This window comes from Lepidochelys kempii, chromosome 6 (assembly GCF_965140285.1).
Source record: "Lepidochelys kempii isolate rLepKem1 chromosome 6, rLepKem1.hap1, whole genome shotgun sequence".
Taxonomy (NCBI): Eukaryota; Metazoa; Chordata; order Testudines; family Cheloniidae; genus Lepidochelys; species Lepidochelys kempii.
Genome location: NC_136385.1, coordinates 127,962,789 through 127,987,122, shown reverse-complemented (window position 1 = coordinate 127,987,122; position 24,334 = coordinate 127,962,789). Strand labels below are relative to the sequence as shown.

General features: G+C 47.1%; 1 protein-coding gene across 8 annotated transcripts in view; it reads right to left on the bottom strand.

Moving 5' to 3' along the window:
* The window catches only part of NIN (ninein), a 105,605-nt gene that overhangs the window by 50,513 nt on the left and 30,758 nt on the right, over positions 1-24,334 (bottom strand). For 4 of the 8 annotated variants that reach the window (XM_073350184.1, XM_073350189.1, XM_073350182.2 and 1 more), the window contains 2 exons: positions 14,139-14,311; positions 2,321-2,360 (listed from right to left, as the gene is read on the bottom strand). In XM_073350184.1, coding sequence (XP_073206285.1) covers positions 2,321-2,360; positions 14,139-14,311 — 213 coding nt within the window. The remainder of the gene's footprint in view (positions 1-2,320; positions 2,361-14,138; positions 14,312-24,334) is intronic. The other 4 variants (XM_073350181.1, XM_073350190.1, XM_073350183.2 and 1 more) reach the window with 1 other exon arrangement.

The window sequence follows — 24,334 nt, the reverse complement described above, 5'->3', positions numbered from 1 at the left end:
TCCTTGCTTGGCAAAATTCTTAGTGAACTTCATGGGATCTTCTGCTGTGCTCCATCTCTGGCTGCGGGGGCTCCACTTGGGGCAGGGATTTTAACCGTGTGTGGGGGGTGGGGGAAGAGATTGGGTTGCTGTGTCCGTCAGTTAAAGGAGGGACTCCATCAAAGGGAAGATCTTGCAGTGTGTCTAACTCACATGCTCCATCATGGGCTTTGGGATCTGCACTATCCAACGGGAAGGCAACTCCCTTGATGCTCAAATGCCCTGTAGTCTGTAACTCAACTGGGACCTGAACCACGAGGAGCTTTGGAGACTGGGATCAAGGCCTTCAGCTGGCAGTGAATGCAGACTGGGGGCCAGTGGAGGGACAAGAGCGTAGGCTGGACGTGCTCACTACACCCTAGACGGAGGAGGAAGCGGTCAGCTGCATTCCACACAAGCTGGAGCTTTTGCAGAGTTGTGTAATCTCTGTCAGAGTTCTTCCCTCGATAGTTGTGTGTCGGCTACTAGGGCCAGACCTGGTTATCGTTAGGGTGTCCTACTGCCCTGGCCATGCTCCTACGGTAAGACGTTCAGAACCCCCCTATCCCAAAACCATCTGAATAGCCCATTAAGCAAATGTTTTGATCAAGATACGTTTAAACAATTTTCTGTCACCAGCAACCTCCACTTGAATCCCTTCCTCCAAGCAAATAAATTCAGTGCAATACTATACAGCTGAAAATGTTAATGTTTAAAGGGTTACTTGAAAGGTTTAGAAGACTTTGTTGCAACTCCCCACACCAGCCTGAACTCTCCCTTTTACACATCACACACACACACACACTCTGGGGGCTGTGAGGGAAGAAACTGGTATTTCCAAAGTAAGTGGGAAACATTTAGCCATCTCTCAAATCAAAGCAGAGTCTTCAGGGTCTTTCTGTGGCTGACCAGCCTCCTGTGATCACTGCTCTCAAGTGGTGCGCCATAGTCCGTGAAGGCAGCGTGCTCTAGTGGGCAGAGTACTGCAGTGGGTGTCAGGAGACCAGTTTCATCCCTGGGCCTGCCACTGACCTCCTGCATGACCCTGCTCATTGAACTTCCGCATCTCCTCCTACTCTTTGGACTGGGATGATTACTCCCTAGGTTTTGGTTGGAGCGTTTGGGCCACTGCTGTACAAGTGATAAGACACACACAACAAAACCTTAAGGGAACAATTTAAACTCTAGCCAAGGCAGAAGGAAATCATTTAATTCTGTGGCTCATGCTGACATCTAGTGGCCACGGAGTGCAACTCCATCGAACGCTATCTCAGCATTCCCACTGCTGGGGAAAAGCCAGGAGAGGGGCCTGTTCGAGCAGCATCTATGGTGGTGGGTCTGCACTGCGGGAGCCCAATGAACCTAGTTACGCAGCAAGAGGCTTGATGTGTGTTGGTACACAGCTCCTCCCCCAGAACTCACAGCATGGGAACCCTGAGGAGCCTGCCATCACAAGACACGGGGACCTGCTAAGGGGGCAGGAGGAGAAACAAGGGAATGGGGTAGGAAAGACAAAGCAGGAGAAGAGGGAGATGAATTAGAACTGGGGAGAGGTCTGCTTGGGACAGAAGAATGAGAATGGGTGAAGGTAGCAAGTAAGAGGAAATGTGCCCCCCCCCGGGGGGGGACTGGGATGCAGGAAGCTGAGAACCCTTCAGGAGAGGGAGCAGGATTGAAGGTGATCTAGGGCCACTGGCCTCCAGGGTGGGGCTCAGGCAGCCACCTCTCCCAGGCCCTGCTTTTTGTCTCATCCCAGCCTTGGGGCAGGTTTCCATTTCAATATGCCACGACAGAAAACTGAAGCCCTGCAGTCTACCTGCCGTTTGTGCGAGCTGGTCACCGTTACGCAAGCAGAGACTCATCAGCCATGCTCCACTGCAAGAGCATCTAAAGCCCCCTCTCCAGCAACCTGAACGGAGCACTTCTGCACAGGCCCTAGGAACAAGCACCAGCTTCCCAGAAGCGCAAAACCAATATTTTCAACCTTTCAGAGGGACAGGTTCCAGCACACAGGGATCTTGCATCCCCAGCGAGAGTGAGCCAGGAAACTTCCTTGGTCCATGTGGTTTTTAGCCTCAGACATTTGCAGCGGTTCCTGGGCTCTGCCCCGCTGAGCATTGCCCCATGTCAGAGGCCCCTGAACAGTCCCCAGGGGAAGATGCTGAGAGCTCGCCTTACAACTAGATTAGGTCTGAATCAGAAATTCTTACCAAGAAATGGCCATTGTTTAATTTTCCTTTTTCCCTCCCTTCCCCTGCTTAACTTTACAAGACTAAAAGCAGGTGCTTCTGCTTGTTCTTACCTTCTGCTTCATATTCCTCACTGTCCTGAGTCTTCCAGTGCTAAGAAAATAATAGGTTCCACAGGTTATTATTATTCAAAGGCAGCACAGGTATAAAAGGAACTCTATGATCATCATCAGAGGAGCTACAAAATTCCAACAATGCCGAGATACTTTCATCTCCACAGCCCCCGGGGCCAAGCTGTCGATCCCAGCCTGTCTGGTGCCGTGCTCTGATAGTAGTGTCTCTATTCCAAGGTATTTCGGTGAGGGTTTGCCAGGAGCATTTCAAAATAAAAATCACACTTCCTAGAAGTGTAGGTTTCAGAGGAACAGCCGTGTTAGTCTGTATTCGCAAAAAGAAAAGGAGTACTTGTGGCACCTTAGAGACTAACCAATTTATTTGAGCATGAGCTTTCGTGAGCTACAGCTCACTTCATCAGATGTTTACCGTGGAAACTGCAGCAGACTTTATATACACACAGAAATCATGAAATCTGTGTGTATATAAAGTCTGCTGCAGTTTCCACGGTAAACATCTGATGAAGTGAGCTGTAGCTCACGAAAGCTCATGCTCAAATAAATTGGTTAGTCTCTAAGGTGCCACAAGTACTCCTAGAAGTGTAGTTATTGCAAAAATCAGATTTGAAGATAACCGGCTAGAGCAGAGTCTGGTTAAACCAGCTCAGTTAGGAGGAAGGAAAGAAAGATTTTTAGAGGGGCTCCGTTAAGCAAACCAGTCCATCTGTCTTTGTGATGGGAGCATGTGAATGTGAAGGGGAAGATTTAAGGAAGGGTATGTGCCTAGACTTCCAGGTTTTGGACCATCTTTCCAATTCTGGAACAGCACCAGCCATCTCTCTTCTGCTCTGGCTATATGACAACCCAGGGTGGACAAGAATGACTAGCTCTAGCAAACTACACACTATGATCTCATCAACAGCAGGTACCTGGAATAGCTGCATCTTGCACACCGCCAGGTGCCAGGTCCGGAACCCGCTTTCCTGCCGCAACAAGTCCACACAGCACACGCAGCAGATTTTCAGTGTCAAGATAAGCAGCAAGAAAGCTGCTCTGCACCCTTGTATACCGCCCCATCTGAACCAAGCTAAAATCCTGGCTCCCCCAGGCTTGAAGATGCGCTAAATTGATTGAATTAAGGCAGCGTGGGTTTGTTCACAACAGCCTTTCAGAAGTGCAAGCACACCTTTAAATCCTACTCTAGGCATTGCTTCCAGCTGTGACAGGTTAGAGACAGTTCGGGGAGAGAGCAGAGCACGGACGTGAGGTGAAATCTAGAAAAAACGCATTTGCAGACCATGGACTGTACATAGGTCCACGTGGCAAATAGGTACAACACACTAGCTTTAGCTTCCGACAGTCCGAATGGATAGCCTCTTGTAGAGCACATTGCTGTAATCCTAGCCAAATATCCCATGCACCTGGGGCTGTGGATCGCCAGCAAGTAGCTGAGCTACAGTAAAGCCCCTCATACACGTATGATCAGGACATCTGCTCACAGAACATGCGACTTAAGGTGAACAAAGAGGCTTAAACTGTTCTTTAACTTGTCCACTGTGACACGGGTGGGACAGGTCAGCCTGTACTCACCAAACCTGTCCCCCGTTTGGAAAGGAAACCATCAAATGGCTGCTGTAGGACAGGAAATGAACACAACAAGCTCCTCCTTACCTAACTAGAATATTTACTGGAGATGCTGAAAGACAAAGCAAGTCACCGATGTACTCTCCACCATCCCTATGGCAGCAGCCAGCTCCCTACAGAACGCCCTTCCCAGAGCTAGGGTGATTTTGGGTTAGCACAGTGCAACGTGGGGGTGGCGGGAACAAAATTAGGAACTCGTGTCATTGCCCTCTCCTTCAGAAAGGGAACAAGTGCTGGTGAGGCAGTCTGAGCACTGGGCGGTTTGCTTGTCCTCCACCAACAGGCAGCCGTCCTGTTACGATTCCCTAGCACGTGGCAGTCAGCACCCAACTATCTGTGCCAGGTTACTTCCACAGTTCTATATTTCACATACATTAGTTAAAGGATTTACCAAGCACTGCACAGCCATCCCTAGATATTGCTGCCCCTAATCAGCGGATGGGGCATTTCATCGCTCATGTACTCAGCACACATGAAGTCCGGCAATATTAGCTTTCATTCTAACGGCAGTATTAGCAGAGGTTACTTTTCCACAGTTAAAAAGAAGCACACAAAAGCATACGCATGTGACTGATGGATTTAGATTCAAAGTCACCCAGGACACAAAAGCTCTAAATCACAATATAAAAGTTTAATACGTCTCATTCAGATTACAGCTAAAAGCCATTAATCTACAACGTTACCATGGAAACTGGATTAGGTCACTGTACTTTTTTAGCATGGCTTCTTGCTTCTGTTTCATCACCTGGTCAACCACATGATACCAGCTCTGAACAGCACACAATTTGCATTTCCACCACTGCCTTTCTGCGTTAATGGTACAGGAGTGAAAACCAGCAGCAGAGCAGTCTGGGGTGGGGGCAATTCATGCTTCCCTAGCAAGGACCCCCACGGAAAATAAAAACGGGTCTGGAGAATGAACCACCAGAATATCCTCCAACGTGCGTGAAGAGTCCAACGCCTTCTACAGCCTCAATGGGACATCATGGATGTAAGCGAACAAGAGCTGCTCGCACAGGTGCCAACTTTCTTCTGTCCGGGTGGGTGCTCGACCCCCGCTCCGCCTCGAGGCCTCGCCCCACACTGCCCTTTCCCCCAAAGCCCCACCCTCGCCCCCGCCTCTTCCTGCCCCCTCCCTTGGTCTCCCTGGCCCCGCTCCGCTCCCTCCCCCCAGCACCTCTTGCCCACCGCCGAACACGCACACCAACACGCACGCACGCCCACCACGTGACAATCGCACCAGCACAAAAAACTGAACAGTTTGCAAACAACCCATAGCCTGAAATGTATAGTTCTGGCAAATATACCAACAGAGACTAGGAACGCATTCAAACATGGAATGAATGGCCTGAACGCGTGCCGCTTAGCCTCAATGAATACTACTCCGCCAGCTCCACTCAGCAATGGCATTAAAGAATTAGGTTGGCTGGATTCCTAGTTTACCTCCAATGACCTCTCAGGAAAGAAAAATATACAGAAAACAGGAGTCGGGGGAACAAATGGCCACAACTTGTGTCTGTGGAAGTGGAAAACAGACGATACTCCTGTAGTCGACAACATACGGCCAAAGAATAGCCTCTAAGGCTCCAGAGATAGACGCAGCCTTCAAGCGTGTTTCTCAGCATCCTCCCTGAATTCCCTTTTGGTGGGAGGTGTGATTGGTTAAAGCAATCTGGATTTTAAAGCAGGAAAGGGTGAGGAGAAGTCTCTCTGAGCCCGGTTGAGTAGGGTTTACATAGAATCATAGAATATCAGGGTTGGAAGGGACCTCAGGAGGTCATCTAGTCTAACTCCCTGCTCAAAGCAGGACCAATCCCCAGTTTTTGCCCCAGATCCCTAAATGGCCCCCTCAAGGACTGAATTTACAACCCTGGGTTTAGCAAGCCAATGCTCAAACCACTGAGCTATCTCCGCCCCCTCCCTCCCCTCCCCCCATATAAGTAGCATAATAATTTAAAAAATAAGAGCTGAACTGAAGCCACTGAAACTTCCAAGCACTCATTGGAGAAGCATCAGGTAATTTCATAAATCCAGACAGTGCAGAGAGGCTGAATAGTGAGCTAAACACCTGTCATCCCTGCTCTATGCTGATAATCAATTGTTGCAGACGCTGAAGGCCGAACGGCCCCGTTAGCCTGACTGCTGCGGTAATTCACTTCATCTGCAGGCGCGCTCCTCTGCCGCCCAGCATCAGGGGCTCTATTGTACTTGGCCACTGCAGCATCAGCTGGCAGGACCCTCTCCGCACCCGGACTCGTTACCAGACTGAATGCTTGACAACAGCTTCATTGTGAGGCAGCGGTACGGGAGGTCAGAGGTCAAGCAACACCCAAAATGGCTGCCACAGAAGGCAGCCAGCCTATTTCAGGAAGACAAAGGGAGACTGCCATCAGTGCTGTGGACCGTGCAGCTCAATGTCACGCAAGGCATTGTTGTAGTGGGCGGGATTGTTCTACAGCTGGATGTGGGTCACACACATTACTGAGCCCCTGTGCAGAAGGCAGAGATTTTAGGAATGTATTATTTTGACAGACACATGCTTTGCTGGGCTGAAGAGCAGATGGCTCAGGTTTTCAATGATCACTAGCTTCTAGCTCAGAACCCATGTAAGCATCTGCAGCCCGTTACATTTGCTCGCTGCGGCCTCTCTCCATAATAACTTAGCAACCTCTCCCACCCTACCATCTGCTTCAGTGAGACAGACCTTTGTTCTCGGTCCGAATATATTGCTAATTAAAATGATGATCAGGGGCTCACACTGCGCCTATTCTATCCTGCACATGTTCAAGCGATCCCTAGCACCAATGTTAACATAAGATTCTTTTCTAGGGGGGAGGGAGGGATGGGGGGGATGGCATGTGTTTGCTGAAGGGTCGACTCATTGATGCAAACAGCCGGAACAAAGATCCCCAAAACTGAGCAAGCCTCTAAACTGCAACACAATATACAGCTGCTTTCAATTACAAAGCACCACCACTAAGAGCCAATAGGGAGTCCGAACAATAGCCACTCACAGCTCCTGTTTTAAAAAGATAAACATGCTTTGGATTATCAGATTTGTACTTTGAAGACTTCAGGATACCAGATTTTGAAAAAAGTCACCGACACGATTTCTCTGCCCAACTTTGTGGGCCTCTTGGCAAGTGACAGTAGCCAGGGATGGAAGATTTTCCAGTTTCAATTACAGCCTTTTCAATCAAAAGCAAATGAAAGTATATGTTCATAGTCCTCGGGCTTTTCCCCTGATTAAGCTGTTCCTTATCTGATAAGCATGCAAATTCAGGAATAAGGCATATGGCTAGGACATAACCATCCCTCCACAGCACAATAAGGAAGGAGGCAAAAAGTTTGGGTTTTGGCCATCTTAGTAGTAGAGGATTGCCAGAAAGACTTCTAGCTAGAGTGTTATACGGGTTGTCCATCACCACGGTATCTAAATAATTTCCACCAGTAGTAAACACAAAAATCGCTCTTCAAGCCCTGTTGGCAGGGTCAAGCTTACGGTTACTGACAAGTGTAAAGGGTGCAGCGCCTGGCGTGTTTGGGGAAGTAATTGCAGGGAAGCTCCGTTGAAGAGGAAGTGGGTTTTGCCCTTGGTTCTGAGCACAGTGAGCATGGGGGTCATTTATTTGGCAGCAAGTTCCATGGGCTTGGTCCAGCTCCTTGGAAAGCTCCATCCCCTTAAGATACAAGTCTTCCCCTGCTTGTCAACAGCTTTTGCCAGTGGAACCATGCAGGCCTGGGAGGCAGCCATCATGGAAGGAAAGGACAGGCGATCAGGTAGCTAGGGCAAGCACTATACAGGGATTTGGATGTCAATGCAGCGACCTTGAGCTGGACTCTGCTGGGGAAGGGGAAGCAGTGTACCAGGGTGATGTGTCCCTGGTAAGCAGTGCAGCCTCAGGGCCCTGGGCTAGCTACCGGGAACTGCAGCAAGCCAGCCTGGAAATTACAAATGCCTGAGTCACTGAGGTCAAATCAGCTACATGTAGCTACAGGCCGCAGTGAAAGGCTCCATCAGCGGGATGCTACATTGCAGTGTAGACACAGGAGGCATGGCTTGGGTGAGCCATGTATGAGGCTCTCTTCTCTATTCTACCTGCTGAAGCCAGGTCTCTCTGTCTACACTGCTCTTTATCCCCGCGCTATCTGGGCATGCAGTGTCTGTACGCTACACAATGCCTTAAGTACAGATGTACCTGTCAACTCTTCGTTCCTCGCTGCTGAATGGAGTCCGTTCTAACCAACGTGCTGTCGGGCAAATCATCGATTATAATTCAAAGCACAAAAAAACCACAAAGAGCTCATGGCTCTTTTTGAATGTGGGGACTATTGGCTGACCCCCAGCATCGACAGCTGCAGGAGGTAAATATCTGCAACTCTGCTTTGCTGCTCTGAAGCGTGTCAGAGGGCAGTAGGTTAATAGCTATGATTGTAACAAGTTTTTAAAGCCCACGTCTAAGTGCTTGCATGGCTGCGGCGTGGCCAAGGCGCTCCTTCCCCATCTCCCAATTAGTCTGCACGTTAAGCAGAGTAATGACTGAGATTCCGCAAACAAATTAACCACCCCCCTCACCCTCCATAGTATAAGCAGGAAGAGAGGACAGAGTAAAGGAGAAAGTGGTCAGCTTCAGACATACAAGATGAACCCTTTTAATTGGCCCAGAGGCTGGTTCAAAGAAACATCCCAATTAAGCCACTGCCCCACTTTGTCAGATCCTTGTGGAACACATTGTGCTTGGGCTATTCACTCTTAATGAAGACCGCTACAAGCCGAAAGACACACAACAGAAACACTGGCCAAGGACTGGCTTCCAAGGATTTAGTCCCACTAGCCACGTTTCTGAGAAGTGGCTTTAGAAAACGCTGAATGTCATCTTTGGGGGGTTTCAGAGTAACAGCCGTGTTAGTCTGTATTCGCAAAAAGAAAAGGAGTACTTGTGGCACCTTAGAGACTAACCAATTTATTTGAGCATAAGCTTTCGTGAGCTACAGTGCATCCGATGAAGTGAGCTGTAGCTCACGAAAGCTTATGCCCAAATAAATTGGTCTAAGGTGCCACAAGTACTCCTTTTATCTTTGGGGGGGGGGTCATTCCTAATCAAATCTGTAGTGTCTTTTGCTCCCCTGCAGAGCTGAGAAGTTCCCGCTACAGTCTGGGAGGCTGAAGATACACACAAGTTTTAGGGCTTCAGTACATATCAGCTGGCCCCTCTCATTTTCAGACACGCTACTGAGAGCATTACAGAAAGGTAGAAGGAAGGCACCGAGAAGCTTATCCAAGTGTTGAGCAAACTTCACGAGGACTATGCATCCCTCCTGAAAGAAAGCAGCACGAACACACCTGCCTTAGGATGTTTCATGCAGACAGAACAAGTATGGCAACTTAGTTAACTGACTGACCTTGTTAATTTACCAGCCTTTTACACCCACTTTACAGCTAACAGAAAGGAATACAATTAAGCAGAGTTTTCCTAGCTGGTGCACTTCCCGAGGAGGTGTATTAACTCTGATGTTAAGGTCAGTGCAGTACACGTGGCCTGCACCAGAGGAGATGGATTAGTTTCTCCATGGTGGCAAGCAAACACATTAGTGCACGTATCACCACAGAAGCCAGTTCTCTTCCAAGTGTATTCAAGTGACTCCTGATCCTCACAGTCTAATTACTGCAAGGAAGGCGAGATTGGAAAGCAAAGGAACGTAGAGCCATGTGGAATTGTTGGCAAGCAACACTAGCCAGGAGCTTGGTCTTTTAAAGTTCTGGTCTGGGTGATGGTGTTTTTTTCAAGTATATTTTTAAAGTTACATGTTTCCCTTCTCCCCTACAGATAACCAGGTTTTCACTGCACAGGAGTATTGCAACGTGTACGCTCTCTCTACGAACAGCTGCCTGCTCCTACCTGCAATTCCGTATTTCAACGTTCCCGCAGTGGGTGTGTGCGGGGTCAACTAGAGCACACCGGGGAAAGAATTCTGCCTCCCATCTTTGGAAAGGTCGGTGCAGCCACTCCACTCAGACAGCTGTCAAATCCACAGCAGACATGCTCCTTGTAGGGCAGTACCAAAGATCATGAGTCTTATCCACCACTTAGTGGCATGCGGCTTGCGCCCCTCAGCAGCCACAGCCCTCCAAGGAAGCAGGGGAAGGAAACAAAAACCAATGTCTCTTCTCCCTCACTGGACAATTTCCACTGAGTGCTATTGAACATTCAGTATCGGATTGACAGTATTTGGCAAACACACAGCAGAGTGGCAGGGACCCAGCATCAGCGAGGTGCTGCTGTGGCCATATGCTAATACACCCTACCAAAGTTACACTACTTCTCCTCCCTTGCACTTTCTATGGCTTGTGGTGGTGGAAGGAGGAAGAGTCTCAGTGCCCACACGATGAGATGCACAAGTTTCATCCAGCAGTACCATGGTGAAGTTTGAGATGCCCTGATTTTACAGAAAACAAGCAAAACAGGAGCGGAGATCTTTAGGTGAGCACAAGACTAGATCTATTATAAATAAAGCTTGATACAATCATGCATCTCTGGAACTGAACATTTCCAGGCTGGCAACTGGAGATGCAGGGGCTGGGAGGGGAAAGCAGCTTTCAGAACCTCAGGAATATTTATGAAGGATCTCTTCTCAAAGCATGTGTCATTTTGGTGTGGCAGATTATGGCAGTGCAATGGAAATCACTAAGCACAAATGGAGAAGATAAGGGGATGGGAATGCCAGGAAAATCCCTATTGTAGTATCTAACAAATGCAAATAATGAAGGCACAAAGTTTTCTGCAAGCCAAGACTCACCACCCTCCAGTTATGGCAGTTCTGTAAAACTGCACTGCAAAGGAACAGAGTAAGAAGGCCAGATTTCCTTAATCTCGGTTTGTACCACAATACACAGATTAATACTCTTGCATCAGATGGCTAGCCCAGTTATTCGTCTTCTATATTAGCTAGTACTGTAGTTACTACTGAGTTTTTACAGATGAACTGAACTGACGGCAGAAGACATGTCTCTTCTGTTCACAACACACTTCGTTAGACATGAAGACAGAGTTATAGCCAGAGCTTAATTACTGGCCCTTACTTTATTCAGAAGAACAAAGAGGCCAGAGGGAGGTATTCTGGTATTTAGTCAGCATGATCTAATGTGTAGAACAGTTATTAACATGCTACATCAACCAGATACAATCATGGATGCTTCTGGGTTTTGAGCAGGAGACACCTTACAAGGCTGGGCCAGTGGTGGCAATGCCAGACATGATCTCGGGGTAGGACTGGACAGCTCCCCAGTTTACTTCAGGAGTTACACTTACCTACAGGCCAAATGTTTAAATACAGACATGAGATTAAGTGAAGCTGCATCTTATTTACAAAGAACGCTTTTTACTCTGGGAGAAAATATTGCTCCGTATTAAGAGAGTGGCATCCAGGAGGCAATAATTCTGCAGTCGGATGTGGTTTTTCCGCTTGGCCCCAGTTCGAAGTAACAGTTTTGCATTGTAAGCCTCAGCTCCAGGCTCTGTATTCAGTTTAGGGTTGGCAGATTTTATTTTTTTTAATATATGTAATTCTTACCGATAATATCAGTGTTTATTTTTAAGCATTTTTACAGATTTTTATCGATTTAACTTTTCACAGCCGTAGGTAATTATAGTGGTTTCAGACAATTATTTAATGACAGTAGATGCAGAGATTAAAAAAATTAAAGCTTTAAAAAACTGTTCGACCACAAACTGTCAACATCACATGTCAAAATAGAGAAAGTAAATCAACAAATCAGACCTGTATTTACTATTCATTCTCTCATCCACTTGAAACAAGCCTAATTCCAGTCTAAATCAATGGATTTTGATGAGAAGTTCTCAAGCCGCGTTTTTCTTACTTCGCCTGTTAGTTTTGATCATCATCTATGGAAATATTTTCTCGACGGTTTTTGTGTGTACAGTGAAATCAACATTCACTGACATTTACCAGTAAAAACCTAATCCTTTTAAACCTAAATTATGCTAAACACACAATAGCCTATTTCCAAACAACGTATAATTATGACAAGGACTCGGGAGATGCTACATTCAGCTCAAATTAGCTCTGCCCTGCTGCCCACTTTGATCAACTATTATGCACAATCTGGCCTTGTACCACATTCTCCCCGGCCGATGTGCAGGGTACAGCAAGGGAGAGAAGTTCGGAAAGAACTATGCTATGGGAAGCTATAGATTCAACAACGCTTTGATCCCAGCTACTCTGGTTTTCCCACAGACTTTACTCAACTGAAGCCCAAGTGAGCAGACTTGAGAAGCCATTTCCCTTCACAAAAAATAAAAAAGGGACCTGTTTCTGACCTCCTTTGTAAAGCACGGAGATCAAGGGATGAAAAGCACTTACATAAGACTAGTTATTACTATTATATTTCTGAATGGATCTTATATTTCAGCTGCTTGGGCAGCATATTAAGTTTGCAATCTTACCCTGCGGTGTTGGGGTTAAAGGAACAATGCTTGGACTGGGCAGGTAGGTCACACCCATATTATTCAGCTGAGGCTCCAGACCAGTGCTTTTCTTTGATAGTGGATTGCAGTGTCTGTGCGTACACATGGAGAGCTGGGTGCAGCTGGTAGCATCAGCTATCTGGTAGCATACCTCCTGGGACCAAAGAGCCTAGATAGTTTTCTGAAATCCCAGGCCTATCCTAGCATCTCATGATAGTGTAACAGCCCTCGGGTCTAGAACCCAGGCCTGACATCTCCAGGCTGCCACCCAACGGCAGCTGTAACCAGCTCATGCTCCACTTCCCATGAGCCACTGTGGACACTGACCTTGGGAAGTTCCACCTTAGGGGTTTGACAGACAGCAGCCTAATGGCTCTTGATTGGCTGTCTGCCTTATATAAACCCAGGCAACAGCATGGATCTTCTCTAGCTGCCACGACTGTTTCCGCTCCTTGCTCCTGAATTCCTGGCTTTGTGCTCAGCTTGATTTGGACTTTGCCTCCTAACTCGGACACTGAACTTTGGTATCGACCCTGGAACCCGACTACCAACTCCTCTGATCCTCCCAGCCAAAGGTGTGGCCCTGCTCTGACCCATGGCCCTGACCGCCCTTGTTGGGATCCTGACAGACTGCTCCAGAGCTCGTGCAAGAGCTGGGCTCCTCTGCGAATCTGCAGAATGGGCCATACAGCTCTTTGGAGTGTGACTGGAAGCCATCCTTCCTACTGCACTGAGCAAGCTCATGTCACCTATAGAGCTTGCAGTGCGGCCTGCAAGTGGTCAGTTATACTAAAAAGTTCTTCATAAAGAGGAAAGATGGACTAGGGCAGAGAGGCAGGTGGATGGTAAGGAGCATTCATTACATCTGCCCACAACCTTGGCAGGAGAGAGAGGGTGAGAATACAATTTGGGCACCGTGGAAAAAGCAACACTTAAGGAGAAGCCTTATTACAGCACACTCCTGGCAGCAGAACACTAACTTGCTTTGGGAGCACACAGTACTGTAGGGACGGACGTACACAACGGGGCTAAAATCGTTAGCCAACATTTGCATTGCTGGCACTGATGCTAATCCAGTTGGATTTCTCCAGCGTCACTGGACTGTTCACCTGCTCACTAGTGAATCAACATATTAACTCAGCGTTAAAATAAGAACCAAATGCTCATAAGGATGCCGCGAAGAGGTCTTTTCCCCAAAAGGCAACCTTAAAAAGTATGCTATGAGACGCGCATTTAACAGTGTGTGAAGTTCCCTTTCTTCCCTAATGTCGCACAGTGCTCTGCCTTGTATTGTCTAGGTCAGCACATTTTTGCACAGATTTAAATTTGGGCCAGTGTAAGAGGGATGGGAGAAACAGAAATCGAAAGACAAGTAGCCAGATTTAAATACTGAGTCAGTGAGCGTTCATCTATACCTGAGGGTCACATACACAAGCTCAGATGGCACCCAATGGTTTCAACTCTCCGTCCCTGGTGGAGTTTAAACGTTTAATTCTGGCACGAGAGGAGTGAAACCAATACAACAGCAAGAAACTGAATTGTGTTCCCTTACAAGGAAGAGAGTCACAAGGAGGCCAGGGTCATGTCCAAAACCTCCCTTTTTTCCCCCCCTCACACATCCCATCAATGTGACATAGGTCCCGTGGATAGTCGCTTTCAGACTATAGATTTAAACGGGGGCACTTTACCTCATCACAGTCATTGGAAGCTATGTGTGAACTCCGGGCTGCTTCATTGTGAGGCTCAATGACAGTCACCTCGGCAAATTCTTCCACGGATTCCCGAAACTCCGGCAGGGACCGCCTACCATAGCGTTTCCCACCCTTGACGTATTTGGGCTGGGCTTCTGGTGAAGAATCTACTGAATTAAAACAAAACACAGAAATGAAGACAGAGCATTGGCAGCATCATTCCTGAAGAAGAGGGTCAGCCTTTAGTCCCAGCAAGATGCATCATCATACAATTGTAAAGAACAAGCTAGTCCTTCACACTTGTGGCAATTCAAAGAGCAGCTCCTCTGGTAATTATATTGTCCACAGTACTGAGTCTAGGACATCTCTAGGTGGTTCCCATTCCCATGAATATTTGCACATGCGCTAGAAGGTCTCCAAAGCATGTCTTGCTTTGCAGCCCTAATTCTGCAGGCAGATTTTCTCAGCATCTTGGAGAGTGGTTTTGAGACCACGGTTTTTGTAGGGGGTTCTCTCACCTGGAGAGCAGAGACAACTAAAACCAAACCAAACACTCCACAGAGAGGCAAATGCAAAATAGTAACTTAGAAAAAGACCCCAAATAAGCATTGCAAAAAGCAAAGAGCCCTAGAGGTGCCAACATATGCCAGCTATGCAGTAGGTACTTAAGATTGCAGCTTTTGTTCCAGGCCACACATTACAGTACATTTATCAACCCACACAGACTGGGAGCAGTCTGAAAAGTAGGCTGCAAGGCTATACCTATTGAATCACTGGGGATGGGCCTGTCCACACCTAAAGGCCCCTCCCCTTAGACTAAGGAGAGGAGCCACCGGACCCAGGCGTTAAGTGATTACAGGGGACAACTAATGAAACAAACAGGGACAGGCATGAGGATCACAGGTCCAAAATCTAGGATCCAGAGGAGGACACTGAGCAGAATATCCCAGACAGCGCCCACTTCTCCTCAAAGGCATCCAGGGAGCCAGTGGACATGGCCTAGAGCAACTCTGCCTGGAGACTTGATTTCAGGAGGGATTGGAAATAGGCCCCACAGTCACAGAGCACGCCATGCCCCCTCCAGCTTCCTCCTCCTGGTATGGTTAATGGCCATCTTGGTCAGCACCAGGAGGAGGTTGACATGGAGATCTCACGACTTAGTGGGGTTATGGATGGGGTGTGTGTAAATAAGGAGATACAGGGAAAAGTGCAGTCAGAACTTAAGGAAGAGTTTCTGGAGGAGCCGGAAAAGGGGCTGAAACCTGGTGCACTCGATGTAAATGTGCTCCAGGGTTTCCCTCTCTTTGCAGAAAGAGCAGGTGTCAGGGGAGATGGTGAACTGCTCCAGGTACGCGCCCATGCTCATGGCTCTGTGATGGAGCAGCCAACTAATATTCCAGTTGAGTCTCAAGAATGGCTCCTGTAGAACAAAACGGCCAGGAGATCTAAAAGACTCCGTACTCGATAACAATGTAACGTTGGGTTTTGTGCCACCTCCTCCGAGCAGTTCCCATTCCTCCACCATATCAAACATCACCAGCTAGTTACCAGTAACAGTCTTAATACGCCACCAGACAGAACTGGCTGTACTCTGAAAAGTGATACTACAAAATGGCATCACCTTGAGGTCTATGTTTACCGTCCCTCACCGACTTCCAGACCGAATTCGCTCAGTTTGGAAGTAAAGATCGGTTTCACCGTCAGCCTTTCAAACTCAGCCTGGGATGTGAAAGTCATGACGAGCTGTTTCCTTCTTGCCCATCACCAGTAATGAAGATTACTGCATGCCTAATTATGTACTCTCTTACACGTGCACTACGCCATGGTCTTCAGAGTCCCACCCCCAGAGACCTGTGCAGCCCTCCCTTTGCTTTCAATGGATGCGGTACTTTTAATTGAAAAGTCTGAAAGCAACCCCGCAAGTGGGAGAAAACGAGCACTTGAGGAATGGGCTTTCCCCAGAAGGCACTGATGTTTTGATTGGAATACGCAACCGATCTTATCTACATGACAAGCAGGGTGCACATCACATCTTGCATGGGGCATTAAAGAGCTAATGTCAACTGCAACCCCTTTTAGTTGTTTGTAATTGGGGCGGGGGTGGGGAGGAGTCATCTCTTAGCTCTTCTCACATCCAAAATTTCAAGCCTCCCTAATAGGAACCTTCTATACTTGGCAGTGAATTTCCCAGCACCGCTTACATAAAGTGATCAAAATTGAAAAGAGGGGAAGTTGTGCTATTTTTAGCATTATTCATTCAATGTCCGGAATTTGATCAAATTAAATAGAGAATCAAATTAACCAGGGATTCAATTAAGGGAATGCTTCGTTTTGCTATGTTTGTTAACTTTCGTATTTAAAAGTCCCACCAGGCTTTTTAGCCACTTGTAATGCACCGAGGCAGTGGTGAAGGCAATAGCTTTTTAAAATGGTATTTGAAGGGAGCTCTGGTACAAAATAAATACAAGACTGCAACAGCAATAAAGACCGGAAAAACCATTCAACCATTGAACAAATACATAGGGCTCTAAGAAAGTTATAGGGGCTTTATAACCCCCTCTCCCCCGTGTCATCTTGGATATTATTCCTTTAGATATGGATGCCATCTTCAAGCTTGTTAGAGGGAAAATATTCTGCAACTTAGCTATGCAATGAATTATAAAATACACAGGACAGGGAACGCTTTGATTTTCCCAGACTTACACGCCATCCATATATATTGCAGCTCTAGGGAACAAAATCTGTGCGCACGTTTGAACAAGATTTGCTGCAGCTGGGAGCTCACACATGAAAGTTGTGTGATGAAGGGCGCAGAGAGACTGATTAAGAGCCCAGAGAACAAAAGCAAACCTTATCACTGCTATTAAAGCTGGACTAACACCGAGCAATCTCTACCCCACAGCTTTCTCGGAAATGCTCTCTCTGAAATGCTAACATTTCTGGCTGCTTACTAGCCCATTTATTTTCTCCTGCCCTACTCCACAGCCCCCACCAAAAATGCTCTTGCCATGGTGCAGTCTTATTTCTCAAAGGCAGAAACACACCTTTGGGAAGGCCTGTATCTAGAAAGGTTTCAGGGAAGGTGAGAAATAGCTTGGTAACAATGCAGCTATTGCTAGATCTACTCCCCGACTCCTTAAATCCCAGCAGAATCCAGTTTCGTAAGGCTGGAAACCTCTAGTAGCATTGTGTGCTTCACAGCTATTGTAACAAAAATTATTTTAAAATAGCTTCTGTGTAGAGGTGCGAGCATGTTTTAAGCTGCGCTTGCATTCTGAAAGCAGTCTGACAGGCACACCAAGAACCAGAGCATAGGGGAGACAACTTAGAAATTGTTACTAGCATCTGTTTTGGTTTTTCTAAATGCTCTTGCACAAGCCGTTAGCAAACAAAAGGCTTTTGAAGACACAGGAGAACTACCTCTGAAAACAGATCTTGACACTGGTGCTGTTTGTGAAAAGGACAGTGAGACTGTGCTTGGAATGGAAAGGCCTGACTTTCTAACATGGATTATGCCTAAACCCAGCTGGCCAATGAGTCTAAGTGAAATGGACATTTCCATCTCCAGACTGCAAGGGAAAATGATGTTCCACAAACTTTACTTAAGGGCAGGGACAGACCAATGCATCTTTCTATCCCAATTCCTTATCCCTAAGCAGTAAGGAATGAGTGAGAGATGATATGCCATGATCTGTGCACCTTAGCTGCATTGCTGGGCAACACACTGCTCAGAACAAAGCCTCATTGTTGTGAGGCGATTTCGTAATACCCCCATTCCTTCCTTGCATTTAATTATCCTGAAGTGGAATTGTCTCAGCCAATCAAAACCCAGGGAATGCTGGAGAAGTACTGACCCATAACTGTACATTTCTCATTTATAGGATTCCTGGCACTCCAATTGTCTTAGGCTTCTGATTTGCATAATCACTGGTGCACCGTTATTTCTACACCGTACAGTGCTCCTCTAAATCCCTGAATTCAGTCTGGCTACTACCCTCTGAACACCACATCTATGTGCCTACAAACATGTCCACTACATTTCCCCCCTCCGCCTAACCCCATACAGTATGCAATTAAGAGTCCCTCTTAGGGTACATCTACACTGCAAAGTGGCAGCCTGCAGCAGCAGGTCTCAGCGCCCAGGGCCACTGACTCAGCCCCCAGGGCTTGTGCTACAGCACTAAAAAAGGCCGCGTAGATACTGTGGCTTGGCCTCTGAAGGCCACCAACCTCCCGAAGCTGCAGAGCTCAAACTCCAGCCGAAGCCACAACATCTGCCCAGCTGTTCTGAGCACCATATAGGTATCTTTAGTGGTGGAGTGGGCGCAGTCTACCTCAAAGTGAGAGGAAGAGGTGCATGCAGAAGGGAAATGGAGGGGTTAGAGGAGACCAAGGTTAAACTGGGTGGGATCAGAAGCTGAGGTGGCCATGTTTGTTGTGGCTATCCACAGACAGATGGGCAGTCCGATCTTAGCATGAAGGCGAGAGAACACTTCAATAATAAAAAAAAAAAAAAACCAGACTCAACATGAAGGTGCTTCATGGTTAGGAAGTACTAAAAGTCACTGTGGTTCCAGAGTACAGTTATTTAGCCAAGAAGAGAGTTCTCCTGCAAACAGGAAGCTTCCCCAGCTACTGTGAAAGTCCTCAAGGAACACTGTGAAAGTCCTCAAGTTTCACCCCATCCCCCAAGGCATTATTTCTCAGAAGAGGGCATAAAAAGCAGTTCTACAAACAAACAACTATGCAGTTGCCCTACTCCACAGCCAACTGTTCGTCATTTCAAAATTATGAGCATTCAAATTATAGCAGCTGGAGTGGGAGCTATTTTTAGCATAGCAATATTTATGTAATTCAAAGTGAGGAAAATTTTCCGTATACTTTTGCTGGCAAAATGCTGAAGAAAGTGACTATCACATCCAGAGCAAAGCATTGTTTTGGCGCTGGTTTTTAACTGAGTTAACGTATGTTCCTTAGTTCCAGCTTAAGTTATGAAGGCCACTACCGCCAGGACAGACTTCTTGGGCCCATGTTGTGTGTAGCACACAATAAAATAGCACAGAAACTTTAAAATCAATGTGATATGCTCATGAAGGTACACATGAGGTTGTGCTTGATGCAGACGTAAAGGAGCTGTTAGGTAAAGGAATACTAGATGGTATTTAGGTGCTGGGTATTAAAAGAAGTTTGTTAGCACGATGTGGACTCTTCTGTGTTTTTGGAAAGACTGATCATATTAAAAGATCTTCCTGACCTCTGGTATTCCAGGGTGTGAACAGTGACACAGGTCAAGTCATTGCTTTCCACAGAACCTCCGCCTATCATCTTGCCAAGAAGATGCTGAATGAAGACCAAATGAAGGTTGGTGGGGGATGCACTGACTTTCAATGAGATTTAGGTGCCGACCGCACTTTAGAAAAATCTTACCTAGTGCCTAACCTTCTACCCCTAGCTTGCAATTAATTATAGGATAAAACTTGACAGGCAGACTGATCTTTATGGTAGCACATGCCTAGATTAAGTCCAGAAGGGACCATTATGATAATCTAGTCAGCCCTGCAGTATAATGCAGGCAGGCATCACTGTGTGGAATCTTTAGCACCTAGCCCAGCAGCTTGGGATTGAAATAACATATAGTTTAAAGTGAGACATCCACTGTTGACGTAAGAACTACAAGTGATGGAGAATCCACCATATCTCCTGGTTATCTGTTTCAGTGAGTAAAGGCCTCCATAGTTCAAGCGTCAATCTTTATTTTCTACCTCCTGGAACCAAACAGAGTACTTCAAAACTACAATTTAGTCTCAGACCCTTGGAGTACAGAGAAGGGATGAGATTGAATCAGTCCTTCCAACCCTTGTGGCAAATTTTCCCCTATTATTAAGCACAGTCTTCGCTTTCCTAGCCCAAGCATCAAAAGCCAGCTACCACACAAAAGGGGTTTAAAAGGAGGGATGCCACTACCCTGAAAGCCAGTCATTTCAAGAGGAAATTAATTTCTTTGCTGCTTAAGATTCTTTAAAAAGAGACCAAATACTCCTAGTCATTGCAAACAAAGTCAGACAGCCTACCACCGTGCAAATCACATTAGAGAGATAGAATCTAGTAAATCCTAATCCCCAGAGATACCAGGCATCGTCTAAACTCCTCTTAGGCCCTATTTCACACTTCAGTCTTAGCAATGTGCAGCCACAAAACAGCAAGCTACTGAGGCCTGCTGAAGCCGTTTGTCTGGCAGAGCAGAGGTTGCTGGAGTTTTAAAGAAACATGGCCCTTTTTCTAGGAGGCGTGAGGTCCCTCCTATAAACGAATCATCGCCTGTTTGAAGGCCCCAGTAGTAAAAGCGGATTGCATGGGCACTTTCAGGCCCACATGGATGGCGCCCCACTGTGGAAAGTTTCCCATGTGAATCAGCTTGCAGAACTGGGGCGCAAGCAAAGCCAGGGAACAGGAACAGACCAAACAAGTCCAGCAGAGAGAGTCCCACGATGGCTAGGAACATTCACAGTGCTTGCAAATTATTCCCAATATGCCTTTTGGGGGGCAGCATTAGGTGATCAGTTCTGTTCTCTCCAATGTGTGTGTGTCATGAGCGAATGCAGCAGCCAACTGCGTGTGAGTACTGCAGTAAGCGGCTCTTTAATTTTAGGGCATTCTTTTAATCTTTAACTCCATCCTGATAATCCACTCCTAACCAGGCTTCTAAAACACAAAACCCTACTTCTTATTTGCTGCTACAGAAAAAAGCCTGATTAATTTTACACACACGTGACTGATTTTAGATATATATATATTTTTTAAATCTGCTTTATTATCCATGAACCATTTCCCCTCCAATTCTGTACGGAGAAACAGGTGCATTCTGCTTGGTTAAACATGAAACAATGAGTGACTCCATGTTAACTGACAAGCACTGAAGTTATTAGGGATCTGTGCTCAAATGGCTCATTGCAGGACGGGAGCCCAAGTCTGAACACCCAGGGCAAAGTCAGGTTTAAGAGGCCAAATGTATACGAAGCACAGTTACTGGTTTTCTGCCAGAGATTTATTTTCTCACACACACACACACACCCCACTCTTTTGAGGTGGCTGAAATCTCTCAACAACAATTGCTTGCTCCATGGCGGCCCGTGGGTTGACAGAGAGTGGACACTGGAGGCCAGACACCAAGGATCCTTTAACTCTCCACTCTCTGCCTTTTTCTCTCTCTCTTCAACAGCCAACATCATCCTCCTGCTTTCTAGCAGGAGTTAATACAGGACTTCTTCAGGCCAGAGCGTTGGACAAGCAGCCACTTCCAAGCCAGGTGGGAATTCTGGATGGCAACTGTTGCACTTAATCTGAGATGCTGATGCTCCAGTACAGAAGCCAGCTGGGTCTTTCCTGGCAACATCAGCAGCTACTCCCAGGGGTTAAATACAGACTGCAAACAGGACAGGGAGCGCTCCCCGAATCAGCCTCAGAGGAAGGGGAAGTATGGGCAGCCCCCGCTCTACTTTCAACAGAGCAGGGGGAGCTGCTTACTTGGCTCTCTGGCTACCCCCAGCCTTTACATCTGCTTAATAATGGAACAGAGTAGGTCTCTTTCCTGAGAGATGTGCTTCCAGCCGATTCACAATCCAGCGTCCTTTCCAGGAACGCCGCCATGCCCGAGAGGAAAAACCCCCAAAGTGCACATTTCACCAGACCTGCTGCTGTGAAGCAGAAGAGCTGCGACCTCCCCCTCTAAGCCATCCACTGGCCAAGTCCCCAGCCAGCTCCCTCTGCAGGAAGTGCTTATGCAGCAAGTGACCATTCTTGTTCCTTTCTCTTCCGACATTGCAGTCTGGCTTGTCCCCTTTGAACGCATCGTTACCCAGGAGAGAGCTCTGATCCAGCGCCGTCGCTTCTCTGAAGTCAGCAGGAACCCAGGACGTGATGTGTGCCGTAAGGCAGAACCCACCGAAGGGAGAATGGCTGCATCTGAACGAAAGCAACTGACGAGACACATCAGAACGAAGCCCTTGGAGTTTCGTTATGTGAGATTCCTGCTGGATCAAAGGAAGCTCGCTGGCATGGCAGGAGCCCATTAGAGAACAGCCTTCTCATCCTCGGCTGTATGCATGCAGGGCACGCTTCAAGGCAGAAGCCCCCTGCTGCCACTCGTGCCATCTGCCCCTTCCCAGTGAAACACACACAGCCCCGCAGCATCACTAATTCCATTATTCCAGCAAGCACACAGGCCGTCTTACTATCTGCCTTTCCTGGGGAAACTCAACCCCCTCCGCTACCGCCAGCAGTCTCCGAATCAGCAAACTCACCCACGGGCTTCAACCCAAGTGTCCAGACCAAGTGCTCCCTCTGTTACTCAAGATCAACACGTTTAGCTTCCTTGACCCCGCGCTTTTCTCCAAGAGAAAAACCTGCACAAAATCCTGTCCAAAATGCTGGGAGCGCTCCCCAAACATCTCTTCCTCACCCCCTTAGTTATCTTCTAGCAGAAATCAATAGCCAGGAAGCGAACATGGGTCACGGCAACAGGCTGGATTCTTCTGGCCTCCCTACTTCTCACATTGTTTCAGCATCATGCAGGTTTCTCAAGGAAAATACCGAGATGGGCTGACTGGCTCCTTTGCTGCCTGCCAAACTGAAAGCTCAGTGTGAGCACACAAGCGTTCCCACACCCACAAGCTTGATTCCTCCTCTGCCCGCAACAGCTGTCGCAATAGGCTATGCTTTATGCGTCAACTGGAGTGAATCATTCCTTCCTGAGCAGAAACCAGCTTCGAGTTCGAGACTGAAGTTCCCTGAAGCCCATTTCTGAACCAATCCCGCACCCCAATTTGAAATATGCCCTGATGTAGAGCAGTGTTAGCTTACCAGGCGTACGGACAGAGGCTTTCACAAAAGAACAAGTGCAGCACACACATATGGAAGAATCACGGCCTGAAAAACCTATGAATTTTTTTTTTTTATATCTCATTATTTCTGGGGGCTTGATGGGCGATTTTTGAAAGCTTGGGGCAGATGGTGCTCAAATTATGACACTTGATGAAAATTTGAAACCAACAGCATATACTAGATGAGAGAGGAGTTTTGCTCTAAATTTTAAGAAAAAGTGAACACCTCTACATTTTGCCAGCTTGTCAAAATGCATTAAATATACATTCCTTCCAGGCCTATAGGACTCCCTAGCTGACACATGATATTCAAAATCTAGCTGACAAATAATTACTCTAATTACGTTGTGTCAATTTCAATGGAATACACAGGCCCAGAGAGTTAAAGGCGTTAACGTGACTCTGTCACTGTACTACAAGTAAGTGTGGTTCAGGGTTTCCAGTACAGAGACCTCGGCCTGCTTAGTAACCATTGCAGATGCACTAGAAAATTCATGCCGAAGTTTGGGAGTTTATTGATCAAGTTACACAAGGAAAAAAGATATTCTGGAATTGGGAGTGAGTGTTTATGCATAATGATCATAATCAGAATTCCTTTTTCAGGGGGAGGATGTCCGTTGCATTTTGTCATGCACCCCTTTTTGCTGGGGAAGAAAGAACTGAGCTGCAGAATTGACCCTGAATTATAAAGGAGTCAGTTTCCCCGCCTTTGACAAGATCAACACAAGAGGGAGAAGAGACAGGATAGTAAAAGTGTGGGGTGAGGTGGCCAGGGGGGAATACAGCTTTTGTTGATGTTCTCAGCATAGAAGGCAGCTAGTTAGTCATAGATGGATGCTATGGACTGGCAGGTCAACTGCGACAGCTGTTCCTCTGAACTCTGGGACGTGACCTAGCCTCTCCTTTATGGGTATCTCTCATGCTGGGCAGAGCAGGACGGACTCTCTCATCTTGTTGTGTTCTGGCCGTGTGGTACAGCTGGTTTTGGGATCAGGTGAAAAGCCAAGAGAAGTAGAACAGGAGGAAGATAATGGAAAGCAACACACGAGAGGGTGGTAAACAGCAGGCTCTTGCATGTATCAGGGTGAGTCCTCACTGGAGCAGCAGTGATGATCAGGCATCCCCACTGGTGCCCGGAAGTCTGACTGTCTCAGTGATATGATGGTCCTTGAGGCTCACAAAGAAGAGTCCCTGGAGCGAAGGGAACGCCGGCCCTCCCCACACCTCCAGGAATCCCTCAGCCAGTTCCCCACCCCCTACCCTTTTTAAGGGCCACAAAAAAGGGTGATAGGCAGAACAGCCTATCCTCTCATT